The sequence below is a fragment of the Vulpes vulpes genome, chromosome 10, assembly GCF_048418805.1.
Source record: "Vulpes vulpes isolate BD-2025 chromosome 10, VulVul3, whole genome shotgun sequence".
Taxonomy (NCBI): Eukaryota; Metazoa; Chordata; class Mammalia; order Carnivora; family Canidae; genus Vulpes; species Vulpes vulpes.
Genome location: NC_132789.1, coordinates 10,829,513 through 10,854,011, shown reverse-complemented (window position 1 = coordinate 10,854,011; position 24,499 = coordinate 10,829,513). Strand labels below are relative to the sequence as shown.

The 24,499-nt window shown below is 51.9% G+C and overlaps 1 protein-coding gene across 1 annotated transcript; it reads right to left on the bottom strand.

The window, feature by feature from the left end:
* Positions 1–1,182: 1,182 nt before the first annotated feature.
* PLBD2 (phospholipase B domain containing 2) lies at positions 1,183–23,782 on the bottom strand. Its single transcript, XM_026018815.2, has 12 exons — positions 23,447–23,782; positions 18,070–18,163; positions 14,680–14,838; positions 12,886–12,986; positions 12,470–12,684; positions 7,192–7,289; positions 4,724–4,884; positions 4,009–4,104; positions 3,694–3,765; positions 2,942–3,094; positions 2,285–2,447; positions 1,183–2,097 (listed from the first exon to the last, which is right to left on the bottom strand). Exons 1-12 carry the CDS (start codon positions 23,734–23,736, stop codon positions 1,930–1,932), a joined length of 1,770 nt encoding a protein of 589 aa, XP_025874600.2. The 5' UTR covers positions 23,737–23,782; the 3' UTR covers positions 1,183–1,929.
* Between the last annotated feature and the right edge of the window lie 717 nt (positions 23,783–24,499).

Below are 24,499 nucleotides of genomic sequence, written 5' to 3'. Positions count from 1 at the left end.
ATGTGATCACAGAACCACTGGGAGCAGAGTAGTGAGCCCCCCATCTCTGGGGGTATGTAAACTGACACTGGACACCCACTGGACCTGGAAGGAGTGGATTTGAAGTGAATGTCACAAAAACCCTCTCAGAACATCAAATGCAGTCTTCCAAGGGGAACATGTGCTGAAGGTGGTGTAGGAAAGTAGAAGAGGGCCTGTCGGGCTCCTCAAGGCCCGGCGGGGCCACCACCACACCACTCACGACAGCCCCAGGCAATTTAATGAATCCCTAAGCCCAGAGTGATGCTTGAGACCCCTCAAGCCCCTCAGGACATGATGCAGATGCACACGGGCCTGCAGAGCCCCTACCCACCCCGACAGAGGGGCTGTGAGACTCAGGGGAGACTGCAAAACCTGCCCTACGCCCGCCTGGATGCAGCCCCAAGCACGGATTTCCAGCCAGGAGAGACAGACGTGTATTTTTTAGGGGATGGCCTCAGAATTCTTCCTACGGGACAGAGTAGGACTGAAATAGTGCTCAGTTCAGGGAAACCTTCCCAGAACAGGATTGCTTCCAGCCTCGACTGCCCCACTTGATTCAGCACAAAACTCCCCAAAAAGGCAGGCAGACCCCTCTGACCACTATTAAGAGCCAAGGCGCCGAGGACTGCAGTTGACCAGCTGGCTAAGATCAGTTGGTGACAGATTCTGTTTCGTGTTGGCCTGTATCCCACAGTGGAACTTGGGAAAGTCTTGTTGGTTAACAAGGACCTGGGATAGCACCCAGAGCAAAGTAGGTGCTCACTGAACATCTGGATGGACGGATATAGATGAATGAATAGGTAGACGGGTGGATGGATGAAAGAGAGATGAATAGATGGGTGGACGGAAAATGGATGGCTCTGTGGATGGATGGGTGGGTGGGTAGATGGTTCTATGGATGGATGGATGGGTGGGTGGGTGGGTGGATGGATGGATGGATGGATGGACAGACAGCTGGATGGGTGGGTGGGTGGATGGACAGTTGGGTAGATGGATGGATGACTGTGCAGATGGACAATGGGTGAGTTAGCAGGTGAATAAATGAATAGATTAGACAGGATGGACAGGAGAATTCATGGGTAGATGGCGTAGAACCCAAGCCAGAGAGGAGAAAGGACCCAGCCCAGCCTTCCCTACTGCCCCAAAAAACACAGCACAGGGGCCATGGCCTCTCATTTAATGGCAGCACAGTCTGCAATTTGGTTCCTACAGCGGGGGGGCTGTGGGCACCACCCTGAGGCCAAGGGCAGGCCCAAGTTGGGGAGCAAGGGGCGTGAGGCTGCAGCATAGGGGCTGACACTCTTGTCTACCCCCAAAGGCCCCTCCAGCCACAAGTCACCAGAAACTTTGGTTTTTGTTTGCTTTCAAGTTTCTGTCCTCAGGGAAGTTGCCCAGAAGGGGAAGCAAGGGGGCTGCTTCCTGAGGGAGCAGAGCGGCTAGGGCTGGGAGACAGGAGGATGGATGCCAACCGGAGGCAATGCCCAGATCTCAGGGCTGAAACCCCCAAGTCCCAGAGCCACGGGCCAGAATGACACTGGAGGCAGGGACTGGAATGGTCCCCTCCTGCTCTACCAGGGGTCCCAAGTCCCATCCAAGGACCCCTCCCAAGCCCTCGAGAGGGGGCAGCATGAGGACAGGGCCCCAGCACAGGGGAGAGAGACAAGCAGAGTAGAGGAGAGAGGCAAGGAGCAGGGGCGGCATCCCCCCACTTAAGGGGAGCCAACGACTCAGTTTTGGGTCCCATTGGACTCCACATCCCAGCCAGGAGACGTCCCAGACAAGAGGGAACCTGGCACACCCAGGTCCCAGACCTGGCAGGGAACAAGGCCCATGGAGGGGGCAGGCAGGAGGTCAGGGCGGCAGCCGGCAGATGGCCCTGCTGGGGGTCAGCAGTGCAGAGGAGGCGGCTCAGTCCCACCAGATCTCAATGGGCAAGAACTTCCAGACGTCAGGCTGGCCCATGTGTAGCAGGCCGCTGAAAGGCGAGGAGCTCCACTGGAACGGGGGCACCTGGTCCCACGTTGGGCCACTGACCGCGATGATGTGAAAGGCCTTGGCCAGAGCCATGCTGGTCATCTGGGGGCCAGGGCAGAGGTCGCTGAGCCCAGCCCTAACTTTGACCCCACCCACAGCCCAATGCTGACCTTGCCCTTCCACCCTGCCATCTGCTGACCCAGCCTTCACCTCCTCCCGTCCCTGCTCCAGCCCAGATGGCATCCAAGCCCACCCGCTGCCCCCCAGGCCCCGGGGCGCAGGGCAGCACCTTTACATCTATGCCCCCGTGGGAGCGCTGATGCAGGGCCTGGAAAGGGTAGGAGCCGTTGGCCGGGTTCAGGTCTGAGCGGGCCGAGATGGCATTCTCTGCGTTGGCCTGGGGGCTGCAGGCTTTGCACAGCGACAGGGGGTCGTGCAGGAAGTCATTGTACCTGGATGTAGGAAGGGAGGGGGCATCAGGCGTGCCAGGAAGAGGAGGCCAAGCTCCCCAGGCCGGCAGCCCCAAATGGGCTTCCCTCACCCTTCACCTCTTCATTCCATGCCCATCATCTCATCCACTCAGGTGGCCCTTTCCCTGAGGCCCCCCATCCCGACCCAGGCGAGATGCCCCATCCTACCCCTGTATCGCATTTCTAGGGGCTCAGCCAGCCCTGGCTATGCACCCACATCAGTGTGAGTGCTTGATGGATTTAGCACCTCCCACAGCCAGGGTGCTTGCTCCCTGCTTTGTCCCATTTCTCTGGTATTGAGTATGGTGCCCAGCACTGGGTGGCCCCTCAACAGATGGTCAGCACCCTCACCTGTAAATGTGGTTATAGTTCGCTGCCACCCTGTGATCCCTGGGCTTGCGGCGAAGTTTATGCAGATGCCAGTAAAATGCACAGAAAGCTCTATGGGACTCGGGGCTCATGCTCCTCCAACATACCTCATAAGCCGAAGCATGGAGTCTAGGTCATGCACCAGTGACTGGTTCCGCCGGAAGATTCGGGCCCGGGGACTCCCATCATAGGAGAACCAGTCCCCGTACTGGGCCACCAGGGCCTGCAACCCACTGGCGTTGAACACACTCTCAAAGTACCTACAGAGAACAAGGATGGTCACTCACGATCTCTGTCCACGCGAGCTGTGGCTGGGGAGGTGGAGGGGCAGTCACAGCACAACATTATCACTGACAACTACGACAGGACAGCACAGTAACGTCTTCTGTTCATGTTGCGGGGGGTGGCTTGGGGGGGTGACCAAGCTCAGGCTCTGTGGTCCAAGAGACATGGGTTCAGATGCTGACTTCACCACTGAACAGCTGGGGAACGTGCCTCACGGAAGTCAGGCATTTGTTGGAGGCCTCAGTCTCCTCATCTGTGAAATGGGAGCAGGGACCATGGCCACCACTCAATGACTCTAAGATCAAACCTCTCACTCGGCAGAGCACAGTGAGCGTCCAGAGGTGATGGCTGAGCAGCCCGGTTACAGCAGACGCAGTGGGGGAGCCACAGCCTCTGCTATGGGCACAGACCTGAGCTCCACAACCGTATCCCAAAACTGGCAGGGCTTTCCTGGCCACAGAAAGGCCAGGGTAGTTTCTTTGCTCTGTGGGTTGAAAAGATCCCACGAGGAAGGACCTCTGACCAGTAGGGAAAGCTGAGCAGGGGAGAGGCAGGTATGGGGGTGGGGACATACGGTATGTTGTAGCTGGCCCAGTAGGTCTTCTGGTAGAGTTCTGAGGTCTTATCAGCCACCACCACCATGCCCCTGGGACCGAGAAGAGAGATGGGGCAAGACTGGTGAGAAAAGGGGCACCTGCGAGTACTGCCCTGCTTAAGAACCCCTGATGACTCCCCACTGCCCAGAGGTAGATTATGTCCTGGATCTTTTGCCCCAGTCAGGGGCTGCCTCCCGCTCCCACCTGGCCTGCCTTTGAGTCATGTCTCCAGACCTTTGCCTAGGCAGTTCTCTCTGCCTGGAGCACCCTGCTCTCCTTCCCAGGGTACTCACGGGATCTGCTCCAGGACGGTGAGCACCCTGTTCCCAGGGCTAGGCCCACCAGGGACAAATGCCTTATAGTCCACGATCATCCACTGGTTGTTGTACCTGTCATGGCCAAGGAAGGAGGACTGAACACACCTTGCCACTGCCCCAGCTTCCCCATCCCCCAGTGCCCCATACCATCAGGAATCAAGGGAAAGGAGTGACATGGGGGTGGGGGGCGGTGTCCTGCCATCTGACTGTCACCCTGACACTGCAGCTTGACCTGGTATTCTCAGCTCTCATCATGCTGTCTCTCTGCTCCAGAGAAGTCTTTGGTTCTCTAGTGCTTACTGGAATAAGGGTCAATTCTGCCCAATGCTCTAAGACCCTCCCGTGTCTCTAGCTTACAGGGAGCCCATCTGCCCATGCCCACCTGCTCAGACGGCCCTCGCCCTGTCTCCAGAGCCCTCAAATTCTAAATTCTCTTCCTGGCCTCCCTCTGGGGCCTTTCCCTGGTTGGAAGAACCTGCAGGGGAGATGTAAAGCCCCAGTTTCCCTAAGTATAAAACAAGGGAGAAGACTCTAAGACACCTTCCAACTCCAAAAAGAACCATGAGGGGGCTCGGCAAAGGGTGTGGGGTGTGCGGCCCTGGTGCCATGTCAGGTCCCTTGGGGTCTGACTGTTGAGGGGGGAAGTTGGTCCATTTCTTGGGTGAGGTCACAGTGCCAGGAGCCCACTCACGTGCCACTGTTGAATTTCTTGAAGATGTCTGCCCAGGAGTCCCCATCCAAGGCCAAGCGGTTGGCCACAACGTTACGCACCCACTCTAGCACACAGTTCTTGGGCTGCACATACTTCCACAGGTCTGGGTTCCTGTTGCCGATGGTGGTTTCCAGGGTCACCTGTGGAAGGGCCGAGGGGGCGCTGCACTGAAGGGCCACCTGACTTACAGCTAGGGCATGCTGCCACCAAGTAGCACTGCTATATCAATCATGGTCCATACATTGGCCACAGTTCTTTAAAACCTCCTGTGCTGGTTTGTGTGCATGTTCCTCACTGGTTCCCTGGTTGAGCGCTGAGGAGGATTCACAATCACGCATCCAGCTTTGCCCTGGGGACAGGCCCTGAGAGAGCCCGAGGTGCTGCTCCTATGGACCCAATCTCCCAACCAAGTCGGTCAGCTCTTTCCCTGGAGGGACAGCATCCCATTTCTACCCGTTCCTTGCAGTTCTGGAGGGAAAGTCAGGCTGCTGGAGGCTATTAGCTTGGAATCTCACAACCCCCTTGGGAAAACCCAGCACGGCTATTAATGCTGCTTTTTACTGAAAGGTAAACTGAGGCCTGAAGAAGCTAAGACAGTGCCAAAGGTCACAGCTGGTAAGTGGATAGGCCAAGACTCGATCACCAGACTTCCAACTCTTAAATCAATGCTTGTTCCTTTATAACAGGATATTAGCATGCTTCCTCCTTTTTTATACAAAGCCCAAAAAACAGCTAAAAGATAGCAATAGCCATAAATGTGATATTTAAAAGAATCTGGAAAGCAAGCCTCTTGAGAGGAACGCCCAGCTGGGAACACCTTCTTCCGCTCCCAGCCGTAGCTTCCTTGTCCCTCAACTGGCTGTTCTCAGCATCCAAAGCCACTGCCAGGATTCCAATCACCGTGGCCTAGAAAGCCCTGGAAGGCAGTCTCCCCTCTCAGGATGGGGGAGTTCTGGACCTGGGGTAGTACTCAGGGAGTCTGCAGACTTGGAGTTGAAAATACCACCTCTTCATTCCCACCACCACCAAACTGAAACTCAGCATCTCTCTCCACTGTGAGCACGGGTGACGCACCACTGTGACGTTTGTGGTACCCGAGACTGTCACCTACAGAAATCAGATGCATTCCCACCACACAACAGGGTCGCTTGCACCTATCTCAAAATATCATTTATGCTCCCCGTTCCTTTCCAATTATGGTATTTAGCACACCCACTACCAGAGCTTACTTACTTAATAAGTTAACAAAACAAAACAAAAAAGTTAACAAAACAGTACATATATGATAAAGGTTATTTACATAATATTTTGATAAACACATTTCAATATCACTGGTTTCCTTTATGATCCCATATACTTTGGTTTATGCATTTAAAAATGTTATTCTGAGAAGGGGTTCATAGCCCCCTAAGACTGCCAAAGGAGTCTGTGGCACAAAAACAGAAGATCCTGATGGGGCGCCTGGGTGGCTCAGATAAGCATCTGCCTTCAGCTTGGGTCACGGTCTCAGGGTCCTGGAATCGAGCCTCTCACGTTGGGCTCCCTGCTCCATGGGGAGCCTGTTTCTCCCTCGCCCTCTGCCCCTCCCCCCACTCATGCTCTCTGTCAAATAAATAAAATCTTAAAAAATAAAAGACCGTGATGGAAAGTAAATTTCCTGCCAGGACACCTCCCAGGTAACCAGATGAAACCTTTCACTCATCCTTCCCCAGACTGTCCCCTCCTTTCCCCAGCCAGACTGCATTAAGGGGGATCCCCAGCCTACGACCTGGGACCTGGCCCTCTCACACCTCTTTCCACATTCAAGGGGAAAACAGCAGAAAAAGCAAGCGCCCCTTGTTGCCACTCCAGCAGGGAACTGGCACTTTCCGCTTGGAGGGTATTTTTTACAGCGATGTTTTTTCCTCCTCCGCATGTTGCAATCTCAGGGCTCAATGCCCTGGTGAGGGGTGCCAGGAACAGATTTCTAAACAAGTCTGGACCCCAGCCAGGAAAACCGATAAAAACAACACACTGTAAACAACATCTATTCAGAAAACCTGGCCCAGTTAGAGGGAATTTGAGGAAGGCAGGAGGGGAGGCAGGATGAGAAACAGCAAGGTCATGGTGGAGGGAGGGATGGCTTATGCTCAAGACATCCGAGCAAAATGGGGTCACTGAGATCAAGAATACTGCAAAAGGGTCTCAAGACCAGCGACTGCTGAGGGCTGGCTCAGAATGCAGAGTCCCAGTGGGGAGGGGGGGCTGCAGGATTTGGCTGTCAGGGAGGGACTGCGTCTCCACTTGTAAGAAGCCACTCACCCCTCCCCTAATCCTGTGGTCCAAGTACCACAGCAGGAGAACAGGCCCCAGTGCAGATGGTGGTGGGGGCCACATCCACCCACCTGCCCAGAGCTGCCAGGTGACTGTAGCCCCGGAGAGAAAGGCGACACGGGAGGGACACTCACCAGCCCGCTGCCCATGATGTAGAAGTCATCACAGGAGAAGAGGGTGCCAGGGTAGGATGAGAAGACCAGCTTGTTGCCAGGAGCCAGGGGAGAGTTCTCTGTGGAGGGGAGAGTGAGCCCAACAAGGGGGGAGGGTGCAGGTCAGACAAGCCCACTTGGGGACCCCCGAACCCCAACCCAAGAGCCAGAGTGTCCAGGTGGGGAGCAGCAGGCCTCATGGGGTGCCTCCATCTGTTCTAATATTTTAACAAAACAGGACATTTGTGGTGTATGTGTGCACATGTGTGTGGTTGTGTGTGTGCAAAAAAGAAAGCTAGTAGCAAAAAAAAAAAAAGATATATACACATACATTTCTTTACAAACATATTCTGTTTACTAAAATCTTTTTGGCCTTTTTTTTTTTTTTTTAAAGATTTTATTAAGTAATCTCTACACCCAATGTGGGGCTTGAACTCACAACCCAGAGATCAAGATTCACATGCTCCACTGAGCCAGCCAGGCAACCCTTCCCCTACTTTTTTTTTTTTTACTCTAAAGATCTATCACAAAAAAGATAATCCAGAGGGCAAAAAACAGAAGTCTGAGCACATGGGCTTTGTTTTTCCATTTTCCAGCTTTACTGAGGTATAACTGACAAATAAAAATTGTCTGTACTTAGGGTGCGCAGTGTGAGAATGTGACGCGTGCACGCGCTCGTACTGTGAACTGATGAGCACCATCAAGCTAACAAGTGCACCCATCCCCTCACACAGTCACCATTTTTGTGTGTGGCGAGAGTGCTTGAGATCTCTCCTCCCTGAAGATTTCAAGTGTCACGACACTACTGTTAACTGTAATGCTCCACCTTGGTCCCCAGAACCTACTTGAAGTCTGTGGCTTCACCCTCCTCCCCGCTCCCCCGCCCCCGCCCCTGAAAACCACTGCCCTAGTCTCTGCTTCTAGGAGTTCCACTCTTTAGGATTCCCCGTAGAGGTGAGATCATACAGCACTTGTGTTTCTGTACCTGGTTTATTTCACGTCACATAGTACCCTCTGGGTTCAACTACGTTGTCAGAAACGGAAGGATTTCCTTCTTTTTTATGCAGCTGTAAGGAGTTAAGTCCCCAGACTCAGAAGTTAAGTGTTGGTGGCACAAGGGGGCTGTGTAGGCTGGCTACAATCAAGGGCACCGTATACCAGACCAGCACTTGTCAAGGGATGGGGTTCAGGTACAAGGGGTTCTGAGGCAGGTGTGGGGGTACCCGGAGGGACCACAGGTGCCACTTCCATGTAATTAACAAAGAAACAAACATTAAAAGGGCAAAGTCATAATTAAACAGCTGGAACTGGAGGGGAAAACCACCAACATGAATGGTGGTTCTCTGGGGGCAGGGGGCAGGGTGGGGTACAAGCAAGTTTTATTGCTTCTCTGTGCTCAACCATATTTTCTAATATTCTATAGTGAACACGCATTACTTAAGCACTTTGTTTTCATTACTAAAGATTAGTAATTTTAATTCACCTTCTGGAAGCCAGAAGGTGAAAATAGCCTAAACGTCCATCAATAATAACAGATAAACAAGTTGTCATCTATCCACACGATGGAATATTTAGCCATAAAAAGGAACGGAGGACTGACACTAATACAACGTGGATGAGCCCTGAAAACATTACGCTAAGTGAAAGCTGCTGGTCACAAGAAAGCCACTACTGTACGATTCCATTCACATGAAACGTCTAGAATGGGCAGATCTGGATGGCTCAGTGGTTGAGTGTCTGTCTTTGGCTCAGGTCCTGATCCTGGGGTCCTGGGATCAACTCTTGCATTGGGATCCCTGCAGGGGGCCTGCTTCTCCCTCTGCCTGTGTCTCTCATGAATAAATAAAATCTTAAAAAAAAAAAAAAAAAAAAAAAAAAGAATGGCAGATCCACAGGGAGAGAAGGCAGATCGCTGGTTGCCAGGGGCTGGTGGGAAAGGGAAAGGGGAGGGGGAGGGACTGCTGACAAGGGGTGTCCTTCCAGGGTGATGAAGATACTTTGGAACTAGACACAGGTGGTGGATGCATGGCATCAGGGATGTCCTAAATGCCCCTGAATCGTTCGCTTGAAAATGGTTCACTTTATGTTATGTGAATTTCAATTCCACAAAATAAATAAACCGATAAGTAGATCAACCACCGGAATTTTTTTTTCCAATTACCAGAAATTTTAAAATATTAGTGCAGGTTTTATTTTCTTCTAGAACAGGCAAAACTAACCTAACAGAAAGGAAACTTGAAGAGGGGTTGCCTAAATAATAACTACAAAGGGCACAGAGAACCTGCCTGCAGGGTGGAAATGTTCTCTGGCATTACTGAGTGGTGGGTTTGTCCAGACCGATCAATATATACATGCTACATGTGTTTAAGCTGTCCATCAGTAAAGTTCATACAAAAAAAAAAAAAAAACCTCAGCCCAGGATATCATTTATCACCCATAAGAATGGCAAAAGTTGAAATGAACCATAACATCCAGTGCTGGCAAGGTTGAAGGGAAAGCTGACACATGCTCATAGACTCGTGGACAAGTGTAAAATGGCCCAGCCACTTTTGGAGGTAATTAGGCTGTATGTATTCAGAGACTAAAGTATTTAACTATGCCTATCTTTTTTTTTTTTTTTTTAAGTAGGCTCCACACTGAGTGTGGAGCCCAATGCTGGGGTTCAACTTACAACCTCAAGATGAAAACCTGGGTTGAAATCAGGAGTCGATGCTCAATCAACTGAGCTACCCAGGTGCAACTAGTAATGCCCATCTTTTTTTTTTTTTTTTTTTTAAGATTTTATTTATTTATTTATTTATTTGAAAGAGAGAGAGAGAGAACAAGTGAAGGAAGGACTAGAAGTAGAGGGACAAGCAGACCTTGCGCTTAGGTGCAGAGCCTGACATGGGGCTCAGTCTCACAACCCTGAGATCATGACCTGAGCCAAAATCAAGAGTCAGATGTTTAACTGACTGAGCCGTCCAGGCACTTCTACTTATGCCCATCTTTTAATCCAGCATTTTCACTGGGGGGCGCACTTGTCTTGCCACACCATCATCTGAAGCTCCAAAGACTCAGCTGGACATCCTTAATTGAGAACTAGTTAAAAGTTTAACATCAGCTGTTAAAAGGTAGACTGAACATGGTAATATCCAAAATCCTATGTGGTATGATCTTATTTATGTTGAAAAGAAACCCAGAAAGCAAAATGTTCAGGGTGGCGAAGGTGGATATGCGTCATTGTCCATTTACCAAAATCCATACAACCATACTATTCAGAGTGAACCTGAATGTAGATTATGGGCATTGGTAGATCAGTTGTAACAAACGTACCACACCAATGCAACATGTTCATAATAGGAGAAAGGAGCAGGAAGGTATATGAGAACTCTGTATCATCTACCCAATTTATCTGTAAACCTGGAGATTGTCTAAAAAGTAAAACCTATTAACTAAAAAAAAAAAATGGATCGTGTATACACAATATAAGTCAACCCCCAAAATCTAGATGGATCCAAACCAAAACGGCAACAGGTATCCTCTTAGGAAGGGTCTGGAATTTGGAAGAGGGTATCACAAGAGATCTATTTCTTCATTCACTACTAGAATTCGTGTCCATAAGAATGTATTCACATATTACTAGCATAATAAACATCAGTGAAAACAAATGGGAAAATAAGGTACATTTTAGTCTACGGAAGAAAAAAAACAAACAAATATTCACAGAAATTACCTCCTGTGGGCTATGGAGTATTCAAGTGATTTGGGGCTCAAACTCAAAACCCCGAGATCAAGAGTTGCATGTTCTACTGACTGGGCCAGCCAGGCACCCCCTTGCATAGGATTTTCTTTCAGGAGATACTACACTGTTCATGAATCAATCGCAATGACCATAATCGATCTATGGCTACAAACAACAACATGGATGAACCTCACAGGCATTATGCTAAGTGAGAGAAGTCAGACACAAGCGAGCACGTGCTGTGTGTTTCTACATACAGAACATTCAGAATCAGGCTCATCTATGCTGTAAGGGCTCAGAGGGAGGTTATGCTGGGGTAGAGATAAGTGCCTGGAAAGGGACCTGAGAGCAGCTTCTGGGGGCTAGGAATGTTCCGTTTCTCAGTCTGGGTGTTGTGCACAGATGTGTGCAATCTACAGATACTCCAGCTATACAAGTACAATGTGCACACTTCTCTGGATACATGTCAACTCCGAAATTTACTTAAGTTAATGGGCATTAGATTGTTTCCAAACCATTACTGTAGTTGACATCCTTGTACGCCATCTCTGTGCGGAAGCCGAAATGTTTCTCTAGGGATAGATCTGGGCCAAGAATTGCTGGACCACGAGAGTGACAGATTTTGAATTTCATCAGATACCGGTTAGGTTCTTCCTCAAAGTGGCAGCGCCAACCGTTACTCGCGTTAGCAGAGGATGTGGGTATAGATTTCCCCAGCCCCTCGCCACCACCTGGCAACATTTTTTTTTTTTAAGTTTCGCCAAGGAGGAGGCACTGTAAACATTTGGCAGTGGCTACCTTTGGGGTGGACACTGGGGCCAGGGATCGGGGGGGGGGCCACTCTGGGGTACTTGGACCTTAAGTGCAAAGTTTTCACATTCGACAGGAAGAACGTATTCATGTGCAGCCGGGTGTTTGCGCTGAGTATCGGCTATAATTCTTCCCATGCCTGCACCCTGTAGTGTGGCTCCATGACTCCTCACATCAGATAGTGGGCTGTTTCCCCACCTCTCAAATCTGAGCTGGTCACCTGCCTTGCTTCGAGAAACAGAATGTTATATCAGTTTCAGTCAGCCATTGAGAGGCCTTCCGCACTGCCCTGCCCAGATGTCAGGAGAATGAGCGGGAGCTACCCAGCTGCCCCAACACCCAGCTGAAAGCCACCCCCAGACATGCAGATGAGGCCACCCTTGGTCAGCCAGCTCACCCCGGCTGGCTGCAGAAGCATCAGTGGCCCAGCCAAGATCAGCCAGGCCTGGCCCAAACAAGACTATCCAGCTGACCCACAGACACGAGAGCAAAAACAAATGGCTGTGCTTTACACTTCTGTTGTCTTAAAATTGGGAGTGATTTGTCATGCAACAAGAGGTAACTGGTGTACCTTGTGAAAAGGAGCTAACAGAAAACAAAAATGTTAAAAGTGAGATGGACTCCTAGGGCACAGCGTGTACAGGGCCGAGGTCCACACCTCCTGGTGCCCTCCCCCAGCGTGCCACGTGCATGCTCACACACACAGATACATCCACGTCCACCCACCTTGGGGGTCTTCCCGGAACTGGAACCAGTACTTCTTGATGATCCGCAGCATGTTCTGGTAGGAGCTCCAGGTGTTGTGGGCAATCAGGAGGTCACTCTGGCCGGGCAACAGCTTGATGAGGGCAGAGCAGGAGCCAGAGCCCATAACGTGCTTGGTCTTGGTCTTATTCAGGGCTGGCTCTAAGTCTCCCAGGTCCCCAGAGAGCTGCAACAGGCTGAGGAGGGCAGGGGTGCCGGAGGGTTACCATGCCAGCCTGCTGGGAGTGCATTCACATACCCCTTTCACAGAGGAGGAAGCTGAGGCCCTGGAAGGCTGGGCCAGGAGGCAGCAGAATGGGTACTAGAACCCAGGTCTGTCTGATGGTAAGATGCACGGCCCTCTCCCCTACCCTGTCCGCTCCGGGAGTGGCACTTACAGGAACCCCAAGGGTTTGATGGTAAACCTCCCAGTTGGAAAGGTCATACTGCCTTCATAGCTGTCCTCGAGGCCTTTCAGCTGCAGGAGGGTCAGCCGCACCTAGGGGGAGGGGCAGATGGGGTGAGGCCTCCCCACCCCGGGCTCATGCCTTCTCCTGTAATGGGAGGGGCTCTGGCCTGGGGATCCAGATAGGGCAGGAGTGGCCCAGGTGCATCCCCCAGGATCCAGACAGCCCTGACCACCCCTTCCCCAGCACCCACCCTCTCTCTTGCCATCACTTAGTTAACTATATGTTTCTGCCCTCTGCCAACCTAAATCACCCCTACTTAAGAGCCCAGCTCAATGTCACCTCCTCCAGAAAGCCTCCCAGCCAGCCCTGACCCACTGTCAACTGCTCTCTAATCTGAGCTTAACTAGTGGCTGTGCTGCTGCCTCAGGGCACAGGTCTCATTAGCTAACTTCTCCCCACTGTCACTGTCACTGTCTCTAACTAGGGGAGATCATCACCGTGTACCCCATAGGGCCTTGGTCAGCGCTGAGTATATACCAGGCACTTCGTGAGCATCTGCTAGAGGGATGGATGGATGGACAAGAGGATGGACAGTCAGGCAGCACTGAGCATGGCGGCTAAGATACATAGAAGGGAAGAAAGGACTGAGAAGTAATCGTCCAAGTGGATGGCAGGGTGGTCAGAAGGACAGATGTCCAGGCGGTGGCACAGGCTAGATGCGCAGACAGATCCATTCTCTCATCTATATGTATTCAACAAACATTTACATATAAAGCACCTACTATGTGCCAGCTCTCGTGCTGGGCGCCAGGGATACTATGGTGTGCAAAGCAGATGTGGTCCCTGCCTTGTCCTCATGGGCTCAAGTCTAGTTGAAGACAGACTCTAAATCCCTTACTAGAGCATCACAGGAAAGTATGGGGACAGGACAGAGGTGAGGGGTGGGAGGTAAACCAGGCAGAGGGGGAAGAGGAAGCGCTCTAGGCAGAGGAGCAGAAGATCGTTAAGTCCTGAGGCAAGAGATAACAGAGGTAACAAACACATCTTGTTCCAGAAAGCAGGAAGTCAGGGAGACTAGACTATAGAGCGAGGAGGTCAGCAAGAGCCAAAGCTGGGGATGGAGAGGGTGCAAAGGAGTGTGGGCATCATCCCCAGGGACCAGGGTGGCCCCTGGTGGGGAGAATGAGTGGCCATGATGAGACTGAGACTTCAAGGTGCTTCGAAGGCTGACGGCTGGGAGGGAAGGTGGGGAATGAAGCAGATAAAGTGGCTGGTCCGAGTGGGCTGGGCAAGTGAGTGGGAAGAAGTGCAGGGGGGAGGTGAACAGGTGGATAGATGGTGGGCAGGGAGATGGACAGGCAACCACATGGGGTACGTCAATGGTTGGGGGGTGGGAGAACCAAGAACTGGCCTAAGATGAGAGGGGAGAGGCAGATGGAGAGTAGAAGATGGGTAAGCCTGTGTGTGGTGCATGTGCTAACAAACTACCTGTGGATGGATGGATGGATGGATGGATGGGTAGGTAAGAGGGAAGGGGGAGTGGGGGAGGGGAATGAATGGAAGCTGGAGAGACAGGTGGGTGGGTGGGTGGATGGAGAGGAGAGAGGGAAGGGGGGAGGGAGAAGATGAATGGAAGATAGATGGATGGGTGGGTGGGTGGATGAAGAAGGGAGGGAGAGAGAGAGGCCTGGCGAAGAGGGTGGGAGACGGGCAGGCCAGCCAGCTGGAAGGGGAGCAGCCCCAGCCTGCTGTGCCCCTCAGTGCACAGGGGGCCGCACGCACCTGATGCCAGTAGGCAGAGTCCTTGTTCAGCTCTATCGCCTCCTGCATCCAGTCCAGGTTGGTCTCCAGGAATCTCCTGAGCCTCTCGCAGTAGCTGACTTCGTACTCAAAGGGGCCACAATAATTCACCACGGTGTTCATCCAGTGCATGTAGATGAGCTGTGGGGGGGGAGGGGGGGCAGGTGGGCGAGGGCAGGGGCGGGGTCACCAGGCCGCTCTCCTCGCTCTCCTCGCTGTGGGCCCCACTGGCCCCCGACTCACCCCTACCCAGGCCTCCAAGAAGCACAGTGCCCTGCAAGGCCCCCTCCGCGCCTCAGTTCCCACTGGCTCTCCTCCCCCAGAGGGCTAGTCACCCATCCGTCTCCCATCCCATCAGGGCCCGAAGCTTCTAGATGTCCCCCTCCTTTGAAAGCCCTCATTCAAAGTCTGTTCTAGACTGCGTCTCCTCTGTTACTGGAGACCTAAAAGATATGGGTGTATTTAGTCAATCAACTAACCACCCCTTTCGTGCCCCTACTATGTGCTATCCTCAGCTCCAAGGACATAGCAGTTAACTCACAAGTGAGTTCACATGGGCAAGTGAAGGCCAGTTCAACCGGCCCTCAAGAAGCCATCCACACGTTCCTGACCTGATGTGACATGAACAAGCCTGGGCTAACCTGCTGGCAAGTTAAACACTACATCAGCCCCGTCACCCCAGCTGACAGAGGGCCAGTCCCCAGGTATATGAATGAGGCCACTCTAAGCCAACCAGCTGCCCTAGCTGACCTGCCGGGATAAACCCAGCTAAGATCAGCCAGGCCTGGCCTGGAATCCCCAGTCCACCCACAGCTGACATTCCAGCTGGGGGAAGAAAGTCCCCTAGCTCGTTGCTGAGAGTTCCCATGAATGGCATGCTGCATGGACACATTCGAACCTCACGGCAACTCTGTAAGGAAAGTGCTCTATCACCATTTCTGCGTCAGAGCTGAAGACACTGAGGCACGGGCAGATGATTACCTTACCCAAGGCCATCTGGGTAATGAATCACAGTGTCAAGATCTGAACCCTGGAAAGGTGTGGATTTGTAATGTCCCAAAGCGTGGACTTCACTGTGCCAAGCTTGGCGGGGTAAGTTCCAGCTACACCCCTCACCACACTGGAAACATCCCCAAGACACATGGGTCAACGAGGGGATTGTGGCGGCACCCTGTACCCCGAGACGGACTGCTTGGGGACCCCTTGCTCCATTGCCATCTCCAGGAAATACATCCAAATTCTACTCCACCCTGGAAGCCTTAGTGAGATGCCACCTCCTCCGTGCAGCTGTCCACTACTTCCGGAAGCATTTCCCAAGTGCCTGTCCTACATCAGGCTCTGGCCTGGGTGCAGGGGACACAGCTGGGGACAGGACACAACCACCACTCACAAGAAGCTCCTGGGCCGGGGGAAGGCGGCAGAGCAAGAACGGTTAGTAACAGAGACTCTGGTCGGCCAGAGCTGGCGTTGAATGCTGGCTCCTCTGCTGACTGGCTGTGCAACCCCAGGTAAGTAACTTCGCCTCTCTGAGTCTCAGTGGGGTGGCCACACTTCCAATCGGCAGCCTGTAGGGCCCTGAAAGATGGAATCTCATCCCATCCCATTCACTGCGCCTCAAAGAGCACCAGCCTGGCCCAGTGTCTGAGCAGCTCCCCAGACACTGAGGTCCCAAAAGGACATCCCAAACTACTGCTGGGTGTCAGAATGAGGAGCAAGAGTTTTATAAAGGGGTGTCCCCTGTGTGCAGCCATCTGCCATGCGTACTTCCCCCGTCACCAGCCAGGATCCAGGATGTGTCCATGCTGCTTATTCCTCCCCAAAGCTCTATCATAGGGCACTTTGCATATGACCCATCTGGGTCCTCATTCACTGGTCAGTGGCACTTGGCTGTTCCCACTCTGGGGCTACTGCTCTAAGCACCTTAGGCTCATCTTCAGGTCATTCGGAGGGTATCAGGAACGGGGCCGCTGGGCCCTAGGGTTTGTACGGGCTCAATTCTATTATTGCCAAATGATTTCCCCAAGTGGGTGTCCCACCTCCCCTCATGCTGCAGGAGACGGGCTCTCACTGCAAAGTCTCACCCCCTTCTGATGTGGGCTGACTTCCCAAATTTATATCACTTTTATAAAGCCCCAAGTAAAGCAAAATCGTGTGTTGTCGGAGGATTTGGCACGTGTTATAAAACTAGTTTAACAAAAGTAAGAGTGGAAGTAATTCAAGTGTCTGTCCACTGACAGATGGATAAATAAAATGTGACCTGTCCACACAATACAGTATTATTTGGCCACAAAAAGGACTGTAGTACTGACACACTCTAGAACGTGGATCAATCTCGAAAACACAATGCTGAGTAAAAGAAGCCAGACACAAAAGACCACCCACTCATGCGAAATGTTAAGAATAAGCAAACCCATAGAGGCAGAAGGCAGATTAATGGTTGCCGGGGGACGGGGTGAGGGAAAGAAGGGAGGTATGGGGTTTCTTTCTGGGGTGATGAGAATGTTCTGGAATTAGGTAGTGGTGATGGTTGCACAACCCTATGAATATACTAAAAACCACTGAATTATACATTCAAAAACAGTGAGTTTGGGGCACCTGGGTGGCTCAGTGACTAAGTGGTCTGCCTTCAGCTCAGGTTGTGATGGCAGGGTCCTGGGATCGAGTCCCACATCAGGCTTTCTGCAGGGAGCCTGCTTCTCCCTCTGCCTATGTCTCTGCCTCTCTGTGTGTGTCTCATGAGTAAATAAATAAAATCTTAAAAAATAAATAAATAAAATAAAATAAAATAGTGAGTTTTACTGCATGGGAATTATATCTCAATATAAATGAATGAATGAATGGAAGTCACATTTAGGGTGATGGTGCCTCTGGGGGCGGGGGTTAGAAAGGGGGCCTCAGAGGGATCAGTAACATTCTACGTTTTGGTCTGGATATTCTTTTATTGCTGTGCTTCGTGACTTGGAACATGGTATACATCCTTTATATGCATCAAATAGTACGTAGCCTAAGTTTTTTTTTTTTTTTTAATTTTTTATTTATTTATGATAGTCACAGAGAGAGAGAGAGAGGCAGAGACACAGGCAGAGGGAGAAGCAGGTTCCATGCAACGGGAGCCCGACGTGGGATTCGATCCCGGGTCTCCAGGATCGCGCCCTGGGCCAAAGGCAGGCGCTAAACTGCTGCGCCACCCAGGGATCCCTGTAGCCTAAGTTTTTAAAGAATGCATGTGAGCTTGCTCCTCAGTTTGTGGAGGGCTGGGGGTGGGGGCATGGGAGCCCACTCTGCAGGCACCTCACCTCAGAACCCTTCAAAGCATCCTGGCAGGTACACTGCGTGGGGTAGGAGCCCCAGGTTCCCCCACATGGCCCTTACCTCCTCAGACACAGCAGCCTCCACCACGCCCGCCGCATAGGCCTGTAGGCTGTCATTATACTGGCCGTTTGTGCGCAGCTCCAGAAAGGCCCACCTAGATGGGTAGGAGAGGGGACACCTGGTCAGCACAGGGGCAAACGCAAAACCAGCCCTTGGCTGGGCACACAGCCATCCCCGGTGTTAAATCATTAAAAACATAGTGAAGAACTGTCATTCATGGGAATGGCCATCTGTTTTTGTGCACTCGGCAGGCTAAATCCCTAAAAGGGGAGCTGCTGGGCCAAAGGGCACATGTATTTTTAGTTTTAATAAGCACCGACAAACAGCAGCCCCCCAAAAGCTGTGCCAATCCATGTCCCGGCCCTGACAAACACACCAGCCAGTGTCAACTGAGGGCTTCCTCTGTGCCAGATGCTGTTCTAGTCACTTCTTGTTTACTAAGTCATTCAATCCTCATGGCAATCCTATAATCCTCCCAGGTAGGCACCGTTATTCCCCATAGAACAGGTGCGGAGGGAATCGAGGCCAAGTTCCATGACTGCTGGAAGCCTGCACTACTGCCCAATCCTCCCTATCAGTACCCTCTGTTGTGAAACTTTGTGGTCCTACCAATGGCTGAGTCCTTCCCTGCTCCACTGAGTTGGGCTCAGCCATGTCATATGACTTGCTTTGGCTAATGGAATACAGATAGAGACCATGTGCCAGTTATAAGATCAGCCTTCAATAGGCCTCCTTTGTTGCTATTTGCCCTCCTATGCCTCTGCTACTGCCACTGCAACATGCCCCAGCCAGCCCACTGCTCCCAGGAACATGACAGAAACATGGAGCAGACCAGGTCTGCAGATTCATAGCATGAAGCAGAGCTGCCCTGGCTGCCCCATGGATCCATGAGGATAAATGGTTATTTCTGGAGCCAGTGGGTTTGGTGGGTGGTTTGTTACACAGCACTGTGGCCCAACACTAACCAATACATTTGCCAAAGATTACAGGGCCAGCAAAGGGCAGAGCTGGGATTCAATTCCAGGCAGGATGGCCCCCGCTCCTTCTGGGAAGCAGCACTTCCCATGCATCCATGCCACCTGAAGACCTTGTCTGGAAGCAGACTCTGAGCAGGAGGTCTGGGGCAGGGTCTGAGACCCTGTATTTCTAACCAGCGCCCAGGTGATGCCAACGCTGCCGCTGCCAGCCTGCAACCACACTGGGCTAGAGACTACTTCGCCTCCATGTGCATATTCCCGTCTGCCCACTCTCTCGCTTGAAATGATTCCTATTGATCTTTTTCATCTTTGCCAAGGCAATGGTTGAAAAATGCCATCACGTTGTTTTAATAATAATCCTTTAATTAGTTAAATTACACTTGTTTTTATTTTTTCAATTTATTTAATTAATTTTTAAAGAAGGCTCCATGCCCAGCATGGGGCTTGAACTCATGACCCCATGATTAAGGCCAGAGCTGAGATCAAGAGCCAGACACTTAACTGACTGAGCCACTCAGGCACCCCTACACTTGTTTTTAAATTTTTATTGGTCATTTACAGTTCTTTGGCTCAAGTGCTTTATTCACTTTTCTCCACTGTGTTTATCTTTTCTTATTGATTTATGAAGTTCTCTATGTACACATTAGCCCTTTGCTTGTCACTAATATTGAAAATGTTTGTATTTTAATTGATTTTTTGCTTTTGTTTTTGCCATATAGAGGTTTCCAGTTTTTACGCAGCCAAATCTATCCATCTTTGGTTCTGGATTTCATCCTTGCTCCAAGGACACAAAATTATTCACCCAGGTGGCTTCCATAACTCGAGGAGAAACCAGTGTTAAGGCAATTTCTTTTTCTTTCTTTCTTTCTTTTTTTAAAGGTTGCATTTATTTATTTGATAGAGAGAGAAAGAGCACGAGCAGGGAAGAGAGGGAGAAGAAGACTCCCTGCTGAGAAGGGAGCCTGACGTGGGAGAGGCTTAACTGACTGAGCCACCCAAGTGCGCCTGTTAAGGCAATTTCTACTAAGAAAACGAGGGGCAATAGGAAGACACCAATGAGATCATGAAGAGCCTCCAAAACAAGGCAGAGCCAGGCTCAGCCAGGACAGTCTCGTGGGGAGCTGGCTAACACGGCACCGGAGAGGTCCAAGGCAAGGACAGCTCTGGCCTAGAGAAGATTCTGGAGAAGAAAAGATGATCAAAACATGCTCACCTGATACTTTTGGCAAGCAAGCCATTTTGAGAGTCCACTGGGTGCCAGACATCCAAAGGTGTGCAAAAGCGAATTACATTCAGGCCTGGCCTTCCCATAGCTATTGCAGGGGTGGCGGGTGCCTGGGGTTGGGGTGCCAGAATGTAAGCAGATAATGACATAACATGCCAACTGCTATGATGAGAAAGGGGTGTCATATGCTGACAAGATGTCAGAGACAACATTAAAAAAAAAAAAAAAAAAGATCAGGGACACCTGTGTGGCTCAGTGGTTAAGCATCTGCCTTTGGCTCAGGTGGTGATCCCGGGGTCCTGGGATCGAGTCCTGAATCAGGGAGTCTGCAGTCCCACAGGGAGCCTGCTTCTGCCTCTATCTGTGTCTCTGTCTCTCTCTGTGTGTCTCTCAGGTATAAACAAAATCTTTAAAAAAAAAAAAAAAAAGATTAGAGAAGGATAAACGATTGACTCAGGATAACCCGGTGTGTGAAAAGCATTTTATGCAAGTACGCATGCATGAATACCTATGCTCACACATATGCATGCACACTTAGGTCTATTTATGCATAGAAAGTTCTGGAAGACGGATCCCTGGGTGGTACAGCGGTTTGGCGCCTGCGTTTGGCCCAGGGTGCGATCCTGTAGACCTGGGATTGAATCCCACGTCGGGCTCCCGGTGCATGGAGCCTGCTTCTCCCTCTGCCTGTGTCTCTGCCTCTCTCTCTCTCTCTCTCTCTATCATAAATAAATAAAAATTAAAAAAAAAAGAAAGTAAAAAAAGAAAGTTCTGGAAGAAAGAGCTAACAGTGATTATATATGGGGGGACTTATCTCACACATCCTAGCTAAACCAGTGGGAGCTTTTTTACCAAGTTAATTATTTGTATAATAAAGCCAATAACATAAGAGACTTGAAGGAGGAAGAGTAAAAAGTGATACTAACTCCTTCACCCCCACCCCCACCCCCTGCCACTGCCCACCCTCACCTCCTTGTATGCTGCCTTGTTCCAAAGGGGTAATTTCATTTAGATGGGTTTTATTTACTTTGAGTCCTCAGAAGATCCAAATAGATGAATTTCCACCTATCTTTCCAGAACTTTGGGTGGGAGATGTTCCCATTCAAGGGGTTTTGTTCTAAGCTACCAGACTTCAATGCTGGAGCCTCTGAAGGCTCTAAGGATCCCTCTGTGGCTTCAGACCCTGAGCCAAATCAAAAGATTCACCACCACCTCCCCAGGGTTGTCACCATCCTCACCACAGAGATAAGGCAGGCTAAGATGTGAGCCTAGATCTTTCAGTAAACCTGAAACTCTGCTCCATACTACCTGGCCCTTCCAGCCTCGGCGTCCCCATCTGTAAAATGGGGAGGCTTGAACTCACGCAAATGGTGTCTAGATTCCTTCACGCTGTGCAGATTGACAGCTTTGATCCATTCTCCCTACAGCACAGCCCCCAGGGCTAAACGGGCAGACTGGACAGATAGAATGCTAGAAAGAGGACGTGAGAGGGATAAGTGTGGAAGAGACCTGGGCTCTTGTCTCAGGCCTCAGTTTCCCCAACTGTAAAATGGGGGCAGAAGACACCTGCTCCTTTTTCTTTCACTCATTCCTTCATTCAGTTAACAAACAGAGGTGCTTTCTGTAATCCCAGTGAATTTCCCTCCAAGCCTCACCTTGAGGAGAAAAAATAGGTTTAGAGGGGCGAAGTGATCTGCCCAAGGTCACATAGAGAAAGAGCTGGACCACAAAGAGCTTTCCATCCAGCACGATCAAGGAAGTCTTCTCTCCACTTTGGTTTTCCACAATTTGGAGCAACACAGCGCTGTGGGGGCCTCCTGGGGACAAGGACCTCTCCCCATGCTGGGCCTCACCTCTGTGCCTCCTTCCTAGCTAGCATACAGGCCGAGATTTGTCATGCCCTCTTGGCTTTGCTAAGCAGAGCCAAAGCCATGTGTGAGTCAGCAGAGAATGGGTCACCAGATTTCAGAGCCACAGAGCCACAGAGCTCTAGTTCCCTCCACGGACACTAGCCCACCCTGTGGCCTCCTCTCCCTGGGAGCCTTCCCAGATTAGCCCTGTCCAGCTCCTGTGTCTGCAGCAGATCCCCTCCTCACAATCTCCCCAACCCCCATCTCCGTCTCTCTGATCCCCTCCCAAGTACCACAAAGCATCAAAAATGGGGGTGTCCTTGGTGTCCTGTATCTCCCCAACACCTGCGGGAATTAATGCATGCCAGCCAAATGGATGGGAGCAGTGGGAGGGTGGTAGGAGGGGACTGAGGGTTTACTAAGATGGCCAACACAGCCTTGATCCAGGGCCCGAGCCCCGCTGACACGGCTTTAGGCTAGATTTCGCCCACACCCACTGAGTCAGGTTATCTCCTGGCACTCTCTGTCTCCCCCCCCATTGAATCAAGACCCATCTTGCTCAGCTCTGTCCCCAGGGCCAAGTGCAACAGGTTAGCGAATGAATGGGCACAGGGCCCTGGGACGGGGCCTGAGGAGGGTACCACTCCATGTCCCAGCCAGAGCACATCCTCAAAATCTGAGCCACAGACAGGGAAACGGGAGCCGGGACAGGCAGGGGAGTCAGAACAACAGCCTGATCCCCAGCGAGGAGGCCGGCGATCACGACTACCGAGGGCGACGGAGCACTTGGCTCCGTGCTAACTAACTGGCCAAGTAACTTTCCCCTGGACTGCGAGGGAGGAGAGAAAAGGAGGTGCAGGCCCCAAGCAAAAATACTACGTGGGTCTACATGAATTCAGGGACCCTGGGTTTTTTCGCTGGCCTAGAACCCAGGCTCAGAAGCTGCCCTGGTTCTGGGATAGGCAGGGGGTTGGCACCTACGGGGTAGGCCACAATCAGGGAAGTGAGAGTAGAGTCTCTCTTCTGCAGAGCTTCCAAGAGCCTCTGGCCCCAGGGGAGGCGCGGGTGGGGTGGGGAGTGCGCGGCCCGTCCGGATGGAGGCACTGGGGCCTGGGCGGCCGGGAGGCGGCCTCTGTGCAGCGGAGGCACTGTCCCCCTGGCCAGGGCGAGGGGCTGGCCCCCTGAGCCGAGGGATGCTGCGCTCGCCCCCACCCAGCCCGGGCCCCGCAGCCTCGGAGGCGGGAAACTGGCCTGCAGGGAGCCGGGCACCACCTGGGCAGCGAGGCGAGGCCGGCGCCCGCGCCCCCCCCCACCCCCCGCCTTACCCGGTGTCGCGGATGGCGTTGGTGAGGTTGGCCCAGGCCACGGCGTCGGGGTGGAGGCCATCCACCAGCTGGAACTGGCCGGTCCGGGGGTCCAGGCGCACCGAGCGGCTGCGCGAGGCGGGCGGGACCGGCCCGCGGGGCCCCCACCGGCGCCCCGAGATCGGGGTCGCGCCCGTCAGGCCGCTCAGGAGCAGCCCGACCAGCAGGGCCAGCACCAGGGCCAGCGCCAGCGCCCGCGTCAGCGCCCGGGCCAGGCGGCCGCCGGGGGAGCCGTACAGCGGGGCCACCATCGCCGCGCCGAGCCGGGCGCCGCAGCCGGCTCACGTGACCAGCCTGCGCGGCGGGGGCGGGGCCGGCGGGCCGGGGCGGGGCCAGCGCGAGCGCTTCCGGGGTGGGCGGGGCCAGCCCCTTAAAGGGCCAGCCGCGCCGCCTGCGCAACGGCTTCGCGCACGTCACCCACAACCGCCCATTCTTCCAACTGTCAAACCTTGAGAAAAGATGCGAGCGTGGTAAACACGCATGCGCATGCCATCTGTTGCAACTAGCTTGCTGTATTTACTTAATTGAGCCAGGATCCACTCCTCACACCATACACAAATATGAACTGAATGATGCATGATGAACTAAATGCAAAAAATAAAAATGCAAATGTAGAAGAAAATGTAGGTGAATTCCTCCATAACTTGTGTGTGGGAAAAGGCCGTCTAGCTATGACTTAAAATTCGGGGGTCCTACAAGATTAGTACAGTTGACTACATAAAATCTCCTGCAACTTTTGCATGTGGAAAAAACACCTATAGGCAAAGACAAAAGACAACAGAGTAGGAGAAAAATATTTACAACAGATATCACAGATAAAAGGCTGATATCATTAACATACGAAGAACTCTTTCCATTTGAGGAGGGGAAATGTGAAAAACAGGCAAAAACGGACAAAAAAATATGAACGGACAATTCATGAAAAAAAGATCTAAAATCATCCTTAAACTTATGGAAAAGGCTCACTGTTGGCCATAAGAGAAATGCAAATTATAGCCACATTGTGGATACAAT

Bases quoted from the DNA above. Each gene is read 5' to 3' on its own strand.
- PLBD2 (XM_026018815.2), bottom strand. From the start codon at position 23,736: ATGGTGGCCCCGCTGTACGGCTCCCCCGGCGGCCGCCTGGCCCGGGCG. The intron at 14,839-18,069 runs GTAAGGGCCATG...CCCCCCCCACAG, and splicing joins AGGCTGCTGTGTCTGAGGAG to CTCATCTACATGCACTGGAT. The intron at 3,095-3,693 runs GTATGTCCCCAC...TGTTCTCTGTAG, and splicing joins TGGGCCAGCTACAACATACC to GTACTTTGAGAGTGTGTTCA.